The sequence below is a fragment of the Palaemon carinicauda genome, chromosome 7 (genome assembly GCF_036898095.1).
Source record: "Palaemon carinicauda isolate YSFRI2023 chromosome 7, ASM3689809v2, whole genome shotgun sequence".
Taxonomy (NCBI): Eukaryota; Metazoa; Arthropoda; class Malacostraca; order Decapoda; family Palaemonidae; genus Palaemon; species Palaemon carinicauda.
In genome coordinates this window covers 103,182,898-103,199,976 of record NC_090731.1, presented here as the reverse complement: position 1 = coordinate 103,199,976, position 17,079 = coordinate 103,182,898, and the positions used below count along the sequence as shown (strand labels likewise).

Here is a 17,079-nt window from a genome sequence, read left to right as displayed (position 1 = left end):
ATATATATATATATACATATATATATATATATATATATATATATATATATATATATGTATATTATAATTTTTATATGTGCAATATTATTTACTGAATTATATTTTTCTTATTTATGTATAATTTATTAAAGTTCCTTTGCATGTGATTTATCTCTTGCATTTTATGGCTGGCTTGTATGCGACCTTATTTCTATTTCTAACACACTTTTGATTATATTTATGTGTGATACAATTTAGTTAGTTATTTTGTTCCGTTGGTTGTATATTTATGCATTTTTTAGCTTATATTACCCAAGAGTATACATGGGTGCATAATGCCTTTCCGTTTCAATAAAAAAATTACAATTGTGTTTTATGTACACCTAATGTATCTCCATTATACAGTCGCCTACAAACTGTAATTGATGTAACCCTAGACAATATGCACTTGTGGCTGAGTTTAACAAATCAGATATACAGTATGTTTTACTTTATTCGAACATGATATTGTATAGAACATTTAGAATTGATTGTAATATACAAAACCTAAATTTGCAAGAAAATTCACTAAATTTTATGAGATATAGCTATTAAGTTTCGGAAAAATAGATTGATATACATAAGGATATGTATTCTTAATCTATTTATGTAGCTATTTGTAAAATTGAAATTTAGTTATATAAAATTTAAGAATGTCATAATATGAAAATAAAATATACTTACATAGTAATGCAAATTATGAACAAACATGTCGCGAAATTTATAATCGAATTCCATTCTATATTCCCGTAAGCATTACAGCTCAGAATGTTTAACCGGTAGAAGTGTATATGAAAAGGAAGAGTATCGATATGCACGAGCCATAAAGCAAGTACTCAAGAGGACAGGCCAGGAAATGTTATGTCAAATGATGAATGTCGATGGTTTTTTTTTTACTGTTGGAAGCTTACTTTGACTTTTAACATTTTGAATTTACAATTAAGATTATAGCTCAATAATAATAATAATAATAATAATAATAATAATAATAATAATAATAATAATAATAATAATAATAATAATAATAATAATAATAATGCATAAATGAATAACCAAGAAGGAATACATAAATAATATAGTCCCAATGACTTTTCTTCACTCACTGACGAAAGGTCAGCTATTATCTTTATTAGCAAAGTATATTTTCAACGTCATCAACACATTCCTCTTCTTTAAAATTTACTGAACAAATTAGAGCATGGTACCAGTTAACATCGTCTGCGCGTTTGCAAGTATGTACCATTTCTTCTTCGTTTCTACTTCTTTTGAGAAACTTAAATATCGAAAGTTCATATTAATGGTCTTTTTGCTATTACTATGGTATCTAAATACAGCACAAACGGGAGGCATGGCTGTTGAAAGTTAATAAACGTGACAGATATCAAGTAAGACTACCTCTAGTCTGGTCAAACCTCGACCACCGTCTCCGAAAATTGCATGATTATTATGAAAGTTTCATGTATGGTCTGCCATAATGAAAATCTATAATTTAAATACAAAAAAATAAAAATATTCATACCTTAAGAAGTATTTTGGGGAAGGTATTCTTGCATCATGTTACTAAGTATACCTGTCAGAGTCGGTGCTGTCATCGGAGACTGCTCGTAGCGTGACGTCATGTGCAGAAGAACCGTATTTTCGCTTAGGCTTCGGGCACAACGCACGCTATAAGCGTCGAGGCAGAGGCATAACTTGAGCGGCAGGCCAAAGACAAAACATTGGGTGGCCACACCAGAACCGCCACTACTCTCTTGCCTCCTACTCCCATTAGTCGAAGATAACCTTCCTCGCGAACATGACATGATGATGTTTGTGTACGAAATTACTTTTAATTGAAAATCTTTGTTTTAAACTGAAGAATAGATTATTCAAAAGTTTGGATTCACGATTTTAATAAACAGAGAAGGGAAAACAAGTCAATTTTACAATTGATATTGCTTGTCTCGTTTATACGATGACAAATTTTATGAATATCTGCGTTTGATTATTTGTTGGCAACTGCTGCCTTAGATTATAGACGACTGCAATCTCGCTCTTACCAGACATTAAATCAACTTCTAATACGATAAAGCTCACGAAAAGTCATTGTCCCTTTTATTTCAGAATTAACTGGTATTTACATAGGACATATCGTTTAAAGGTACATACGATTGTTTTAGATTTAAAATTTATCTACTTCCTCTTTTAGATTTTTTGTGATTTTATATATATATATATATATATATATATATATATATATATATATATATATATATATATATATATATATATATATATATATATAAGAAATGAAATGGTGATTGAATAGGATGCAAAGAACAAAATGGTGTAGGCCTACCCCCTATTTTATTACCATATATTTGTAGATGATTGCCATAACTTCCATTTATTTAACTTATATTTGCTCTCCAAAATAACTCCCCAATAAATTTTTGATTAGCCACGGATGGAAACGAACAACTGAACGTGTACCCCTTCAGGAACTGATAAAAATGTTGTAATCTTAGGTCGAGATGCTCGAAACCGCCGAGGTTTTTTCAAGCAGTAAACGTTGCTTGGCGGCAACTGCAGCAGTTGGAGGCTTCTAGCGCCTCCAATGTGGCCACCCGCATACAATACCTTGCATTTCAATTTGCTGCTGGAACCTCTTCCCTCTAACCTCGCCGCTAGTGACCCCCGATGTGGCCTAAGCCTTGCTGATGAGCCAACCTCTCTGAATATAGATAAATTACCATGCGAGTAAGTAGATCGTGGAGAGCGTGTCCTCAAAATCTGGATCTTACCATTGATAATGTATGACATAAAATTTTAGATGTGATTCTTGACAGCAAATTTACTTTTCAGAAATGCATTAGGCTTATCTCTTCAATTACAGACAGAATTGGCTTATTGAGAAAGTCTTTCAAGATTTTCGGAGATCATTCTATTCTGAAGAAGTATTTTAATTCTTTCATTCCACCTTGCTTCTAGTATTGTTTTCCTGTCTGGTCTACAGCTACTGATTCTCATCATAGCTTGTTGGACAGGCAATTAAGGTCTATGAAATTTCTTATTCCTGATTCTAGATATTAAGATTTGACGGCATGGTCGTTCAGTTAGTTTGTTATTCATGTTGTATTGTTTTTTTCCTAATTCTGACTATCCTTTGCACTAAGATCTCCCTGAATAGTACCATCCTATTTGTAATACTAGGTATTCAATTAATCCCAACATTCGTGTCTTCTAGATCATGAAGCGCAATACTACACTGTATTCTAAAACTATTATTCCAGCTGTGACTAATTTAACGAATGCTCTTCCTAATCAGATAGTTGAAGCTTCAAAAGTTCAAACTTACAACAGATATTTTTATGTTGTACATGCTGACACGAGTCTCTTTTAATAGTTTATATAATGAAATATCAGTTTTAATGTTGTTATTGTTATTAAAAAAAAGAAATTATCTTAATTGTTCATTAATTCTCTTGTAGTTTATCTACTTCCTTTCCTCACTGGACTTTTTTTTTCCTTGTTGAAGCCTTTGGGCTTATAGCATCCTGTTTTTCCAACTAGGGTTGTAGCTTAGCTAATAATAGTAATAATAATAATGATAATGATAATAATAATAATAATAATAATAATAATAAACGTTTTTGCCACTGCAAAAGATAATGAAATTAACCTCACAATTTATTACCAATCGTCAAAAACACGAGACCTAATAATGAAAAACAATCCTGCCCCTGCCATGCAAGATGATCTTAAGAGACCAACGTAGAGTACCGATTTAAATGCCCTGTCCAGGAATGTCTTGGCACCTACATCGGGATGACGACGATGCATCTATCTAAGAGATTATCTTGCCACGTGCAACAGGGCGCAATAAAAAGGCATTGCCTCCAAATGCATAACTACAAGGTGACAAGGGAGCATATAGTATGAAATGTCAACATCATTGCCGTGGCCCTGACAGCAGACGTCTCAGGATAATGGAACTCTTTTTATTCAACAAGAAAGACCTGACCTCAACACCACGCAGGAGGGGACCTTACAGCCAACGTGTATAAGGTCCATCACCAACAATAGTCCAGGCAATTACGACCATACCAGGACTGACAGAGCCGGAGGCCAAAACATGGATAATCTCCAGACAGGACCAGATCCCTTAATCCCACCAAGTCCACTGGCTAGCCAGAGGCCACTACCTCCAAGGAATAATAGTCTCTGCCTTCGGGCGGTCCTTGACCAATAAGGATGGAATGTCAAAGCAGGACTCCGAATATAAGCCCTTGCAAACACCTGAGTTACAGTTCACTCTTGATAATGAGCAAAAAACCTTCTCACTGCTCGAAACTGGTCTACTCCCGAAATAATAATAATAATAATAATAATAATAGTAATAATAATAATAATAATAATAATAACATCATCCTGTCACATAGGGCTTTCTTCCCTCCATCCATCCACCCAAACTTTGCCTTCCTCTTCCTTTTTTCCCATCAACTCTTGCATTTATTACCTTCAGCAGACAACCATTTTCCATCCTCACTGCATGGCCAAACCATCTCAACACACTCATATCCACTCTACCTTCTAATTCATTCATCTAATTCATTCCTCAAATCCCACTCATAATCCCTCTGATCTATGAATTTCAATCCTCGACCAAGCACTCGAGTATTCCCCTCTCATACAGCTCCATCAACAAATAAAATGAACAACCATGGTGACATCACACATCCCTGTCTCAAGCCCACTCTCACTGGAAAACACTCACTCTTCATTTCCTATCCTAACACACACTTTACTACCTATGTATAAACTCTTCACTACTTGCAACAACCTTCTAATAATCCATATAACCTCCTAACATTACTCATAGCAACTCTATCAATTCTATAATAAGCTTTTTCAGGATCCATAAATGCAAAATGTGCCCTCTTACCTGCTAAAGAATCCTTGCATATTTGCATATTATTATTATTACTAGTTGAGCTAGAACCCTAGATGAAAAAGCAAGATGCTATAAGCCCAAGTGCTCTAACTGGGTAAATATAGCCCAGTGAGGAAAGGAAATAAGAAAATAAATGATATAAGAAGTAATGAAAAATTATAATAAAATATTTTAAGAAATATTAACATTAAAACATATATTTCATATACAGACTACAAGTCATATTGCAGCCTGTTCAACATAAAGACATTTGCTGCAAGTTTGAATTTTTTAAGTTCTATTGATTCAACTCTGATTAGGAAGATCATTCCACAACTTGGTCACAGCTAGAATAAAACTTTTAGAATACTGTATAGTATTGAGCCTCATGATGGAGAAGGCCTGTCTTAGAATTAACTCCATGCCTTGTATAAGGAACAGAATGGAACTGTCCAGGAAGATCTGAATGTAAAGGATGGTCAGTTTTATGAAAATTCTCATGCAACATGCATAATGAACCAATTGAATGATGGTGCCAAAGATTTATATCAAGATCACGAATAAGAAATTTGATAGACCTTGAGTTTCTGTCCAACAAATTAAGACAAGAATCAACAGTAGAAGACCAGACAGGAGAACAATATTCAAAACAAGGTAGAACGAAAGAGTTCAGATACTTTCAGAATGCACTGATTTCCAAAAATCTTGAAAGACTTCCTCAATAAGCCCATTTGTTGTGCAATTGAAGAAGTCACAGAACTAATTTGCTCCTCTAAAAATGTGATCCATACATCCCTTACCTCTTCTAAACCTAGCCTGCATTTCTAGATCACATCCTCTGTTTACTCCTTAATCCTATCAACTAACACATCCATACACTTTTCCAGCTACACTTAACAAACTAATACCCCTGGAATTACAACACTTATACACATCTCCCTTACCTTTTTATTGCACACATCCAATCCCCTGGCAATAATGACACCATAGAACATATCTTAAACATTCTCGCTAACCATTCCAGCAGTCACACCCCTTTCCTTTAACATATTAGCCCTCACACCATTCATACTATGGGCTTTCCTTCTCTTATTTAATTTAGTGCTCTCTTAATTTCTTCTCTTGTAATTTCTCTCAGTATCATCCCACTTCACTGGCACATCTAAAGCTGCAGCAATAATTACATTTGCCTCGCTATCATCCGCAACATTCAGCAACCTTTCAAAATATTCAGCCAACCTTTTTCTTGCCTCATCTCCTTTAAAGAACCCTCCATTTTCATCTTTCAGTGTCTCTTCACTCCTCGATCCACCCTTCCTTACCCTCTTTCTGTATGCTACACACAATATATATATATATATATATATATATATATATATATATATATATATATATATGTATATATATATATATATACACACACACACACACATATATATATATATATATATATATATATATATATATATATATATATATATATATATATATATATATATATATATATATATATATATATAGTCAGGGTAGTTATGTAATCTCTGCGTGAATGGGCTGTGTAAATTGATTTTATTGTTCAAATTGATTCATTAGGACCCCAAATGTACAAAAATAGGATGGTTCTAATTTTTCTACCTCGAACCCCCCCCCCCCCCTTTATGTGGTGTCTGAAAAGTTCCCACCGGACCAAAATTTCGTCAAAAATAAATTTTTCCGTACAGAGGTACTTTATAGCTTATCTTCTTCGTATTGATGTCACTAAATCATCATGTCATTAATCACCTATAGAGCAATAAATGTGCTGAAAATGGGCTAAAATTGTCCAAAAATAGCTGGATATAACCTGAAATCATTATAATATGAATTTTGATGTTACTATTGCTGGAAAGGTTGTGTCAATTGATTCTATTGTTGTTATTGCTTCATCAGGACTCCAATCATTCAAAAATAGGATGTTCCTATTTTTTGACCTAGCAATTTTCCGAGAACTTAAAAAAGCCGTCATGTACCATATTTTCGACAATAATCAATTTTCACCTACATGGTGTTTGATAGCTCATTTCATTCTAATTGGTGTCCTTATGGAATTTGTTTTTATTTTCACCTCATAACTATATCATTTATCAATCTTGGATCTTGAAATAGCCTGAAATAACATATAATTGCCTCACTGAAAGTCGCTCGAAACAATGTAGATATATTTTTCTAAGTATAGAAAAAAGTTATTATTCATTTGAAAATAGTTAGTTAATATCAATATTTTATCATATGTATTATAAAATATGAAGTTGATTCAAAACCTATGCTAAATTAGAAAATAATAGTTTAACAGCGAAACATTTATTCATAAATTTTCCAATAGATTTCTAATAACTCTCCGATGAGTTCTCCCTATTATCACAATCATCATAATAACATTTGCATAATGGGGTGCAGTGTAACTCATTCTTCATACAACTGCAATGCTTGAATGTGCATCCTTTCTTACATCCACACTTAGTCAGTTCTAAGACAGCTTTAGGAGCCAGGGAGTTCTGTTATCATTATAGGGAAGTATCTTGTGAAAACTATTTTCCACGCATTTTCAGTGATATCTGGTAGTGCTAGCAAGTTTACAATATATGACTTATCCCTGGTACAGACATAGTTCACTCGGAGTATGTGTTGTAGGAGAGCAGGTCGGGTTGGGGGTGGGTTTTCTCCCTCTAGGTTCTTAGTCCTGAAAAGTCTCCATCGAAGTCGGGGATTTCTGGAGCCTCAGAAAAGTCACCATAACCCTTGCAGGTGAAGACTTCTAGTGATTTATCACTTCTGGTAAGGTTTCTCCAGTCATTGTGAGTATTTTAATTGTTTCAAGGGCCCTTAGTGTTTTGATGATTTGATCATTTTCTCCTAAATCAATGAAACGTTTCACCCATGTTGCCTTTGATATTCCAACAAACTTTCCACCCCAGTCAGCACCACTGAAGTTGGGTATACCTTGAAACAATTAAAATAGGGCCAGGAGCATCTAATTTGTTCAAGAGATAGTAATGTATAGAGACAGATACTAATAATAATTTTAAACCAAGATTTTCTTTATTTATTAAAATTAACTTACCAATAAGAGCTTGAGATTTTTTTCTTTCCTGAGCGAGCAACATTCTGTACAATGTCAATAGCAGGTTGTCCTCGTTTGGTTCCTGTAGACATCATAAGTGTGTGCCAGGGTGGGAGGTGGTTATTAGCTACTAGATCCATGAGCAGAGTGTGAACATCCGTGTCTGGAGATATGACTACAATATCATGCAGTTCCTCATATGCAGCAATTGCATGAACTTGATTGGGAATCAGGATATTTGCTTTTTCATGACCATGTATCTCAGATAAGTTAGCTCCAACTATCGTGTGTTTATATGCTACAATCACATTTATTGGCTTATCTTTGAGGTAATCTTGTATGTACTAAGCCACAAGAAGTACAGGCCCCTTCTTAGTTTAGGAGGCAGCTAGGACTTCTGTTATTGGCATGACTAGTTTTGATTTTAGATGAGGAGTGAAAGATTTGGCTTCTGTACTTCGAGCTCTCTTCTTCCGAGTATTTGACTACAATGATAATGATTTTTCGTCATCTGTATATTCATCAAACAGGCATCTCATTTCAACACAGCCTGCAGTCATGTTTTCAAGTTTCTGGCAGACAGCATGCAGGAATTCGGCTAGAAATTTTCATACTAACTGTTCTCTTCATGGACTGTAGCACTGCCATCATGTCAAATACCATAGCTTTTCGAGGTTGAGATTGTACAGTGGCCATTTCCTCAGGTTTGTTGATGGGCCCGTGAATGGCACTGATTAGGTTCATAAGAGGAGCTTTGTCATTGGGGAGATATAAACTCCCATCATTTTTGCAGAGAGACCTTACCACCACTGACATTTCATAGGTCCTATACTATAGTCTAATTTAGGAACAATCCCAGGTCGACACCCAAGAACAACAAGAAATCGACTGAGCAATTGCCGCTCCTCTCTTAGTTTTACAATGGTCTCCCCCAGAGAGATGATCACTTTTGGCATAAAGTTTGTCCAAGTCTTCAGGTTCAAACGTTGAAGGATGTCCCACACGCTTCCTATAGAGCTCTCTAGAAGTCTCTCATTGATAAAATCAAGCAAACACTTGTTTCCTTTAAGAGCAAACTGAAGTATGTCAATCTTAGCATTATTTGGAATGAGAGCTGATGAAATAATACAATTCAGTTCCATACATGTAGGGAATGGATTACCTCCACAATATTGGAGTATGGAGGCTTTGATTTTCAAGGCATTTACAGCCTTTAGGCCATATTAAAAGAACCTTTGTCTATGCAGTCTTAGTACAATCTCCAAATGGCAATTCTGGGTGCTAAGTAGCCTGCAGCAACTATGCCATGCACGCGGGCCATATACTAATAGGAATGACTTAGAACAATATTGGGGACAATTATGGGAATACTAACATTATCCAAGACCTCCACATGTTTTTATTTATTTTTTTTTTGTTATCAGGACATCAATACAAACAAAATGAGCCATTAAACACCTCTGTAGGTGAAAATCAAATTTTGTCGAAATTTTGGTCCAGTGGGCACTTTTCAACTGCCCCCCCCCCCCCCACCCCACCACCATAAAAGAAGGTGTTCCGGGTCGAAAAATTAGGACCCCCATAATTTGGGGTATTTGGGGTCCTTATGAAGCAATAATAATAAAAAAATCAATTTGCACAGCCAATTCTAGCTAGAAAGCCTATGCTCACATAACTGCCCGGAATAATACTGATAGAGCAGGAACTCAGGTTAATGCATGTTAAAAACTCATCTTTTCTAAATGCAGAAACTGTTAAAACTGACAATATATTTCTATCAATACATTTTAAACTTTCATTTTGTTATTCTGCTGTTCAAGGGATTTAGCAAAATATATTTGCATGGACACTCATAACTACGACAAAGCTTTAAAAGAGATTGGTTTTGATGACTAGCAATTTTAAAGCTGTAGCTATAACATGCAAATTTGATACGAGGGCTTGATTGCCATTTGATAAATTGAAAAATCTTTCGTTGAACTAAAACGTTATAAGTAAATTTTGTCAAAAACCTATTGTAAAATACTTATCTGATCAAAATATCAGTGATATTGAAAATGATTCAGTGCTCAGCTTACAACCCTTTTAATTCAATCTCTCTCTCTCTCTCTCTCTCTCTCTCTCTCTCTCTCTCTCTCTCTCTCTCTCTCTCTCTCTCTCTCTCTCTCTGATCACGCAATAGTAATACGTTACACATTAATGTATATTGAAATATTTTTTACAAAATACCAACAATATAAAATCGGAATTAATTTGCACATAAATGAATACGCTAATTTTTTAGCGAAGGCTAATAATTTAATTTTGCATTGTAAAAGTGTATTGAAATAAAGTTTTGTCCAATAAATGAAATTTTATGGGGTAAAAGTTTTCTTCTATAGTAGTATCTATATTTCTCATAATACTTTACTGAGTGTAAATATTGAAAGTAACGTTACACAATCTAATTTACAAAAACATATAAGAAAAAGAAAAAGAAATTATGGCAAACTTTCAAAAGGCGAATGGATTTCATCTCGGTGGTCCAATATCAAAAGTTTTTCGATATTATAAAGTCCAGTTAGTCAAGTACAGGTTCAGTATATCAAGCTTAAAATTTTCATCAAAGATATTTTCAAACAGATGTTATTTCAATATCAAAGATGAGATAAAACAATCTGTTACTCTTTATTTTTACTGTTTTACTTTTGGCGTCAATGGACATAGGATTTAAGAAAATGGTCATACTGGAAGAGGGATTAGAGGTAGATGAGCCTAAATAAGCTCATGATTAGGAAATAATAATAATAATAATAATAATAATAATAATAATAATAATAATAATAATAATAATAATAATAATAATAATAATAATAATAATAATAAGAAGGTATTAAATGAAAGAAATTTAAAAAAAATAAAATCAACAAAAGCGTTTACAAAATACAAAGAAGATAAATGAGATATGTTATAATAATAAATCAATTAACACCATTTACCTCGTTTATAGAAAATACATACCGGTAGTCTGACCATATTCTGATGTTATGGACGACAAAGTATGGTGTCCAACAAGCCAAGAATGTGATTATTATCGACAGTGTCATTTTTACTGTTCTGATCTTCGCACGCAAAATGGACTCCAAACTATTGCCAGATTTCCTCAGGTAAGCCACACCACCTGTTAAATAGGGATTTAAATATCATTATTCTGAGTGTAAAACATGCAAAAAAATAAGCGAGGCAATCATCTCAAGATTCATTTTGAACACTCAATTACCTGTGTTTTTAATTGCTGTGCAACATATATATATATATATATATATATATATATATATATATATATATATATATATATATATATATATACACATATATATATATATGTATATATATATATATATATATATATATATATATATATATATATATATATATATATATATATAGCCGTCTCTATCTTGAGATTTTAATTAAATACTTTTCCATTCATCATCTCCTACTTAGCGCTTCATAGTCCTCAGCCATATAGGCATAAACAATCTCCATCTACCTCTCATCAACAAATGGCACTCGAGTAATATCTCTTATAGTTTCCTTTCTAATACTGTCCTGCCATTCAACTCTTAATATCTTTCTAAGGGCTTTGTTCTCAAATCCACTAAATCTATTGGAGATTGTTTCATTATCATACCATGACTCATGTCTATAGAGTAACACCGATCTCACTAAACTGATATATAGTCTGATTTTTATATGTAATTTCAGTTTTGATTTCCATATTTCACTTAACCTAGTCCTTGTCTGATTTGCTTTTTTAAATTTTTCACTAAACTTTAATTCTAAAGACCCTGTATTAGAGACACATACACAACACACATACACATACACACACGCACATATATATATATACCTATATATATATATATATACATATATATATATATATATATATATATATATATATATATATATATATATATATATATATATATATATATATATTGTAACAAACCTTACCGGGGATTTTGGTTAATTTATCTTAATTGATAAAGTAATATTTTGAGTGTCACCTAAAGTCACTTTAATTTAATTTTCTTTTCATCGCCATCTAGTGGTTGATGTATTAGGCTAAGATTGGTACGTCACCCATGGAATGTTTTGTTTTGTTTTCCATGTTGACTGTTTGGGAGTGTTGGGCGAAGTGACGAGGGACCTTTTATTGGAGGTAAATGGGAGTGAGGAAATAGCTGCCATCTTCAAACTTGAAGATCTCACCGTGAGTTGGCTCTTCAACCGCTGGAGATTATAGTGGGAGTGATCCAGTGTCTTCAGTGAAGGAGGTGGTGGAGGATTTGATCGCCGCCTTTGGAGGAGCAACTCAGCAGCAGTTAAATGCTATCACTTTCTCCTGTGCATGGTGAGGGTTTGCTGTAATTGTGTGTGTTACCAGCGGGGAGAAGGACTCTCCACGGACCAGAATCCATCACTACTGTACCCGTTAAAGCTGAGACCTATCTTCCTTTTGGTAAGGGTAGTGATTTTTGGTTTGCCTCCATTTCATCTCTGAAGGAGTAGAGGACGGCGCCTTTAGTGATTTTTCACCGCTGTTTGTGTTGCGCTACGCGGTTAGCGTAAACAAGGTCTCGTCCATGATTGGTCTTCTGACTTTATTCGTCTCTGCTAAAGCCTACATCAGGAGTTTTTTTTATTTGTGTTAATGTAGGTTAACTATTAATGTAATTTATGTGTATTGTGGGGATGGGAAGTTTTGCCTAGATTTGTATAAAGAGGGGTAGAGTTAAGGTTCCGAGACTTTCTTGCTCTTTTCTATCAGTCAATGTAATTGTGTAATATGTCGGGTGAATGGTAGGTTGCGAGGTTATTCTTTCCTTTTACTGTTGTCTTGCCTTTCCGTGTTGTTGATGAATGGGTCCTATATGTGTTTGTTGTACTGTGCTTGTGGTTTGATATCTTCCCATTTTAAGTGATTTTCTGTGTTATTTTGTTTGTAAATAAATATTCAATATGACTCTTGCAGTGTTTTATGATTACCCACTCCTTTAATATCACTGTTACATATTATTGCTAGCTCTGGCTGTGAAGAAAACTTAAAGAACTTGGCCCTCACTGGGTCCGTGCGTAACATTTGGCGACCTTGCCAGGATCCTGTAAAACTAGTATTTTCAGGATCCCCAGAGCGTATGTAATTGTATGTAAACAAATAGTGAAGGAGGTGGTAATTATCAGTTTTGCTAGGTATATTTCTTCGACAAAATGACTGATACAGAGGAAGTGGCTGGGTTTAATGTTTCGGAGTTTTTCCATAGTCCTGATTGGGAGGAGAAGATAGGTGATCTTAGTAAGAGCCATTTAATGATAATTGGTGAATATCTTGGGTTGTCTATTGTCGCAGGTGTGAAGAAAGGGAGTTTGTTGCTTCAGGTAATGAAGGCTATGCAAGGTAGAATAGCAGGTCCTAGTTTAGCTGAACCAGAGTCAATTAAGGATAAGATAGCTTTGCAAAAGATAGAGATGGAAAAGTTGAAGTTACAGTTAGAAATGGGTAAGACTGAAGTAGCTAATAGGGAAAGAGAGAGGCTTCATGAAAGGGAACGGGAAAAGCTTAGGTTAGATCAGGAAAAAGAATTGGAAAAGCTTAGAATAGCGCAGGAACAGGTGAGAGTAGAACAGGAAAAGCTTAGAGTAGAACAGGAAAGGGCTAGATTAGAGTACGAGAGAGAACAGGAGAAGGTTAGGTTAGATCAGGAAAGAGAATTGGAAATTAGGAGTATGGAACATGAATTACAGGTACTTCGGCTGAAGCGACCAGAAGCGGAAGATAGGTTTAATATTGGCAGCGCAATTAAGCTGGTACCAATATTTAATGAATCCGATGTTGCAGAATTTTTCTCTGCATTCGAAAAATTAGCGAGAAAACTGAGTTGGCCGGAATCAATGTGGACTACCTTAGTTCAATGCAGATTGATCGGTAAGGCACAGAAGGTTTATGCAGCGCTAAGTGAAGAGACGAGTGCAGAGTACGAACAGGTCAAAGAGATAATATTGAAGGCTTATGAACTGGTACCGGAGGCGTACCGTCAACGCTTTCGTAACTTGCGTAAACTGTATAACTGCACATTTGTTGAATTTGCTAGAGAGAAAGTAAGTGCGTTTTTAGATTGGTTAAAAGCGAAGGGTATTAATGATTTTGAAAGTTTAAAGGAACTAATATTAATTGAGGAATTTAAAAATCACATTGGGATGGAACTTAAAGTACATTTAGAAGACTTGAAATTGGAAACTATAGAAGCAGTAGCGGTTGCTGCGGACGAATATACTTTATCGCATAAGTCAGTAAATCGTTTTTCATCGAGACTCGATAAATGGGATAAAGGTAAGAAGGGCGAGAAAGCAGCGGTAACGTCTGGTAAGTCGGATGGAGGGAGTTCTCCAAAGAAGGCAAAGTCATCACCAAGTTGGGGTGGAAGTGAAATCATTTGTTTTTTCTGCAGGAAAAAGGGCCATGTTAAGGCTGATTGTACTGCCTGGAAAGGGCAGGGTAAGTCAAAGCCGGTAGGCTTGATTGGTAAGGTTGCTGGGAGCAGGTCCCAGGTAAGTAGTTGCTTCAGTAAGTACGTCGCAGAAGGCGAGGTTTTCGCTAAAGACCGGTCAGGGTCTGGAAGGCGGGTGAGAATACTACGGGACACTGGCGCGGCCCAGTCGGTAATCTTACGGTCCTCATTGCCCTGGGACTTCAGAGAGGAGGAGCCAGAGTATGTAGTATTAGGTGGATTTCCTAATACGGTAGTAGCGTGTCCTCTGGGTGAGTTTTGGGTAGAGTCAAGGTGGATTAATGGACCTATGAAGTTGGCAATGGTGGATGTATTACCCATAAGCAATGTTGATATTGTGTTGGCTAACGATATAGAGGCAGGTACGGTATGTGATTGCCCGGTTGTGCAATGCAGGTATGCTGACCCCGTTAGTGAAGTTGAACCGGTAATGGTTGTGACTCGCTCGGCAGCGCATTCATCTGGGATAGATGATGAAGGGTTAGGCTTGGATAGTCTAGAGGAGCTGTCAGAGGGAGTGGTTTCTGGGTTAAGTGCTTCTGCAAGTCCTAGTCTGGTCTCTGAGTGGGATGGCTCAGTGGGGTGGGATAGGGAATCACTTAGGTTAGCTCAGAAGGAGGAGTTTGGAGAATTAGGAGTGGAGGTAGACTCTGATTTGAGTAGACCTCGGTATCTGTGGGAAGACGGCATCCTACTGAGGGTGAGTAGGTCAACTGTGGTTCCGTCTGATGATTGGGAGGTAAGGAAACAGGTGGTAGTGCCCCATAAATATAGGGACAAGATTTTATGGTTGGGACACGAGGATGTGTTCGCAGGTCATTTTGGAATTGGAAAGACTTTTAGGAAAATTGCTGAACACTTTTATTGGCCAAAGATGAGATCTGAGGTAAAAAGGTTTGTTAATTCTTGCAAAACTTGTCAACTGGTTGGTAAACCCAATCAGAAAATCCCTAAGGCACCTTTAAAACCAATTCCAGCAGTAGGGGAACCTTTTCAGGAAATTTTGATTGACATTGTAGGCCCATTGCCTAAAACCAGCAGTGGTAATCAATACATACTAACTATAATGGATCGAATGTCTAGGTACCCGGAAGCAGTGCCCTTGAGGAGTTTTAAGAGTAAGCAGGTCATCAATGCATTAACAAACTTCTTTTCCAGGTTTGGTTTGCCCAAGACGATTCAATCTGATTGCGGGACTAATTTTACAAGCAAAGATTTTTGTAAAAGTTTACAGGAGTTGAAGGTTCAACATATCAGGTCATCGCCTTACCATCCAGAAAGCCAGGGACAGATTGAGCGATTCCATCAGACGCTGAAATCCATGTTAAAAAAATATTGTGGGGATAATCCGGGAGGATGGGATAAAGTTCTCCCATATTTACTTTTTGCTTTTAGGTCTGTACCAAGTGATGTAATGGGTTTCACCCCCTTTGAATTAGTTTTTGGTCACAAGGTAAGGGGTCCTTTGGATGTGATAAGAGAGAGTTGGGAGGGGAGTCACCCTAACATAAGCTTGATAGAGTTCTTGAGAGAGTCCAGGAGTAAGTTAACTAAGGCATGGGAATTTGCTAAGAATAATCTAGTAATTGGTCAGGGGAAGATGAAGGTATATGACATAAAGACCAGAGTTAGGGAATTTCAGGTTGGGGATAAGGTACTTGCTCTGCTGCCAATTCCAGGAAATCCCTTAACGGCAAAGTTTTCAGGTCCATGGAAGGTTGCAAAGGTAGTTAGTAGTCTTAACTACCTGATAGAAACACCAGACAGGCGACGTAAGTATCAACTATGCCATGCAAATATGTTGAAGCCTTTTGTTGAGCGTGTGAGTAAGGAACCAATCTTATTACTAAATAGGGTTGAGCCCAATGTTTTAGGTCTCAGCATTGATATGCCATGGCCCAGAAATAATCAGGAAATGCTAAGTAATTTGTCTGGGAATTTGCTACACTTAGAAAGGGATCAGAGGGAGTCTGTGGTAAATTTATGTGAATCTTTTCCAGAATTATTTCAGGATTCTCCAGGGCTTACCAATGTATTGAGTCACGATGTGGAAGTGGGAAATGCTAAGCCCATCAAGCAAGCCCCCTATAGGACCAATCCAGTAAAAAGAGAGATTATTGACAAGGAAGTAGAGTATATGTTGGAGCACAATTTAATTGAAGACAGTAATAGTCCATGGTCTTCTCCTGTAGTCTTGGTGAAGAAGGAGGGAGGTGAGTACCGGATGTTCTTTGATTACAGGAGAATTAATGCAGTCACTGAGGCTGACAGCTTTCCTCTTCCTCGAGTAGAGGACTGTATTAATGAAATAGGGAATGCTCAGTATATTAGTAAATTTGACTTGTTAAAAGGATACTGGCAAGTTCCATTGACTAAGCGGGCTAGGGAGGTATCCGCATTTGTAACTCATGAAGGGTTGTATGCCTGTAATGTTATGCCTTTTGGCATGAAAAACGCCTCTGCTACGTTCCAGCGTTTAATGAATAAGATTGTGG

General features: G+C 35.9%; 1 protein-coding gene across 1 annotated transcript in view; it reads right to left on the bottom strand.

The window, feature by feature from the left end:
• The window catches only part of LOC137643614 (oxytocin receptor-like), a 331,637-nt gene that overhangs the window by 26,692 nt on the left and 287,866 nt on the right, over positions 1–17,079 (bottom strand). The window contains exon 5 of the mRNA XM_068376330.1: positions 11,031–11,190. Within this exon, the coding sequence (XP_068232431.1) occupies positions 11,031–11,190 (160 nt within the window). The remainder of the gene's footprint in view (positions 1–11,030; positions 11,191–17,079) is intronic.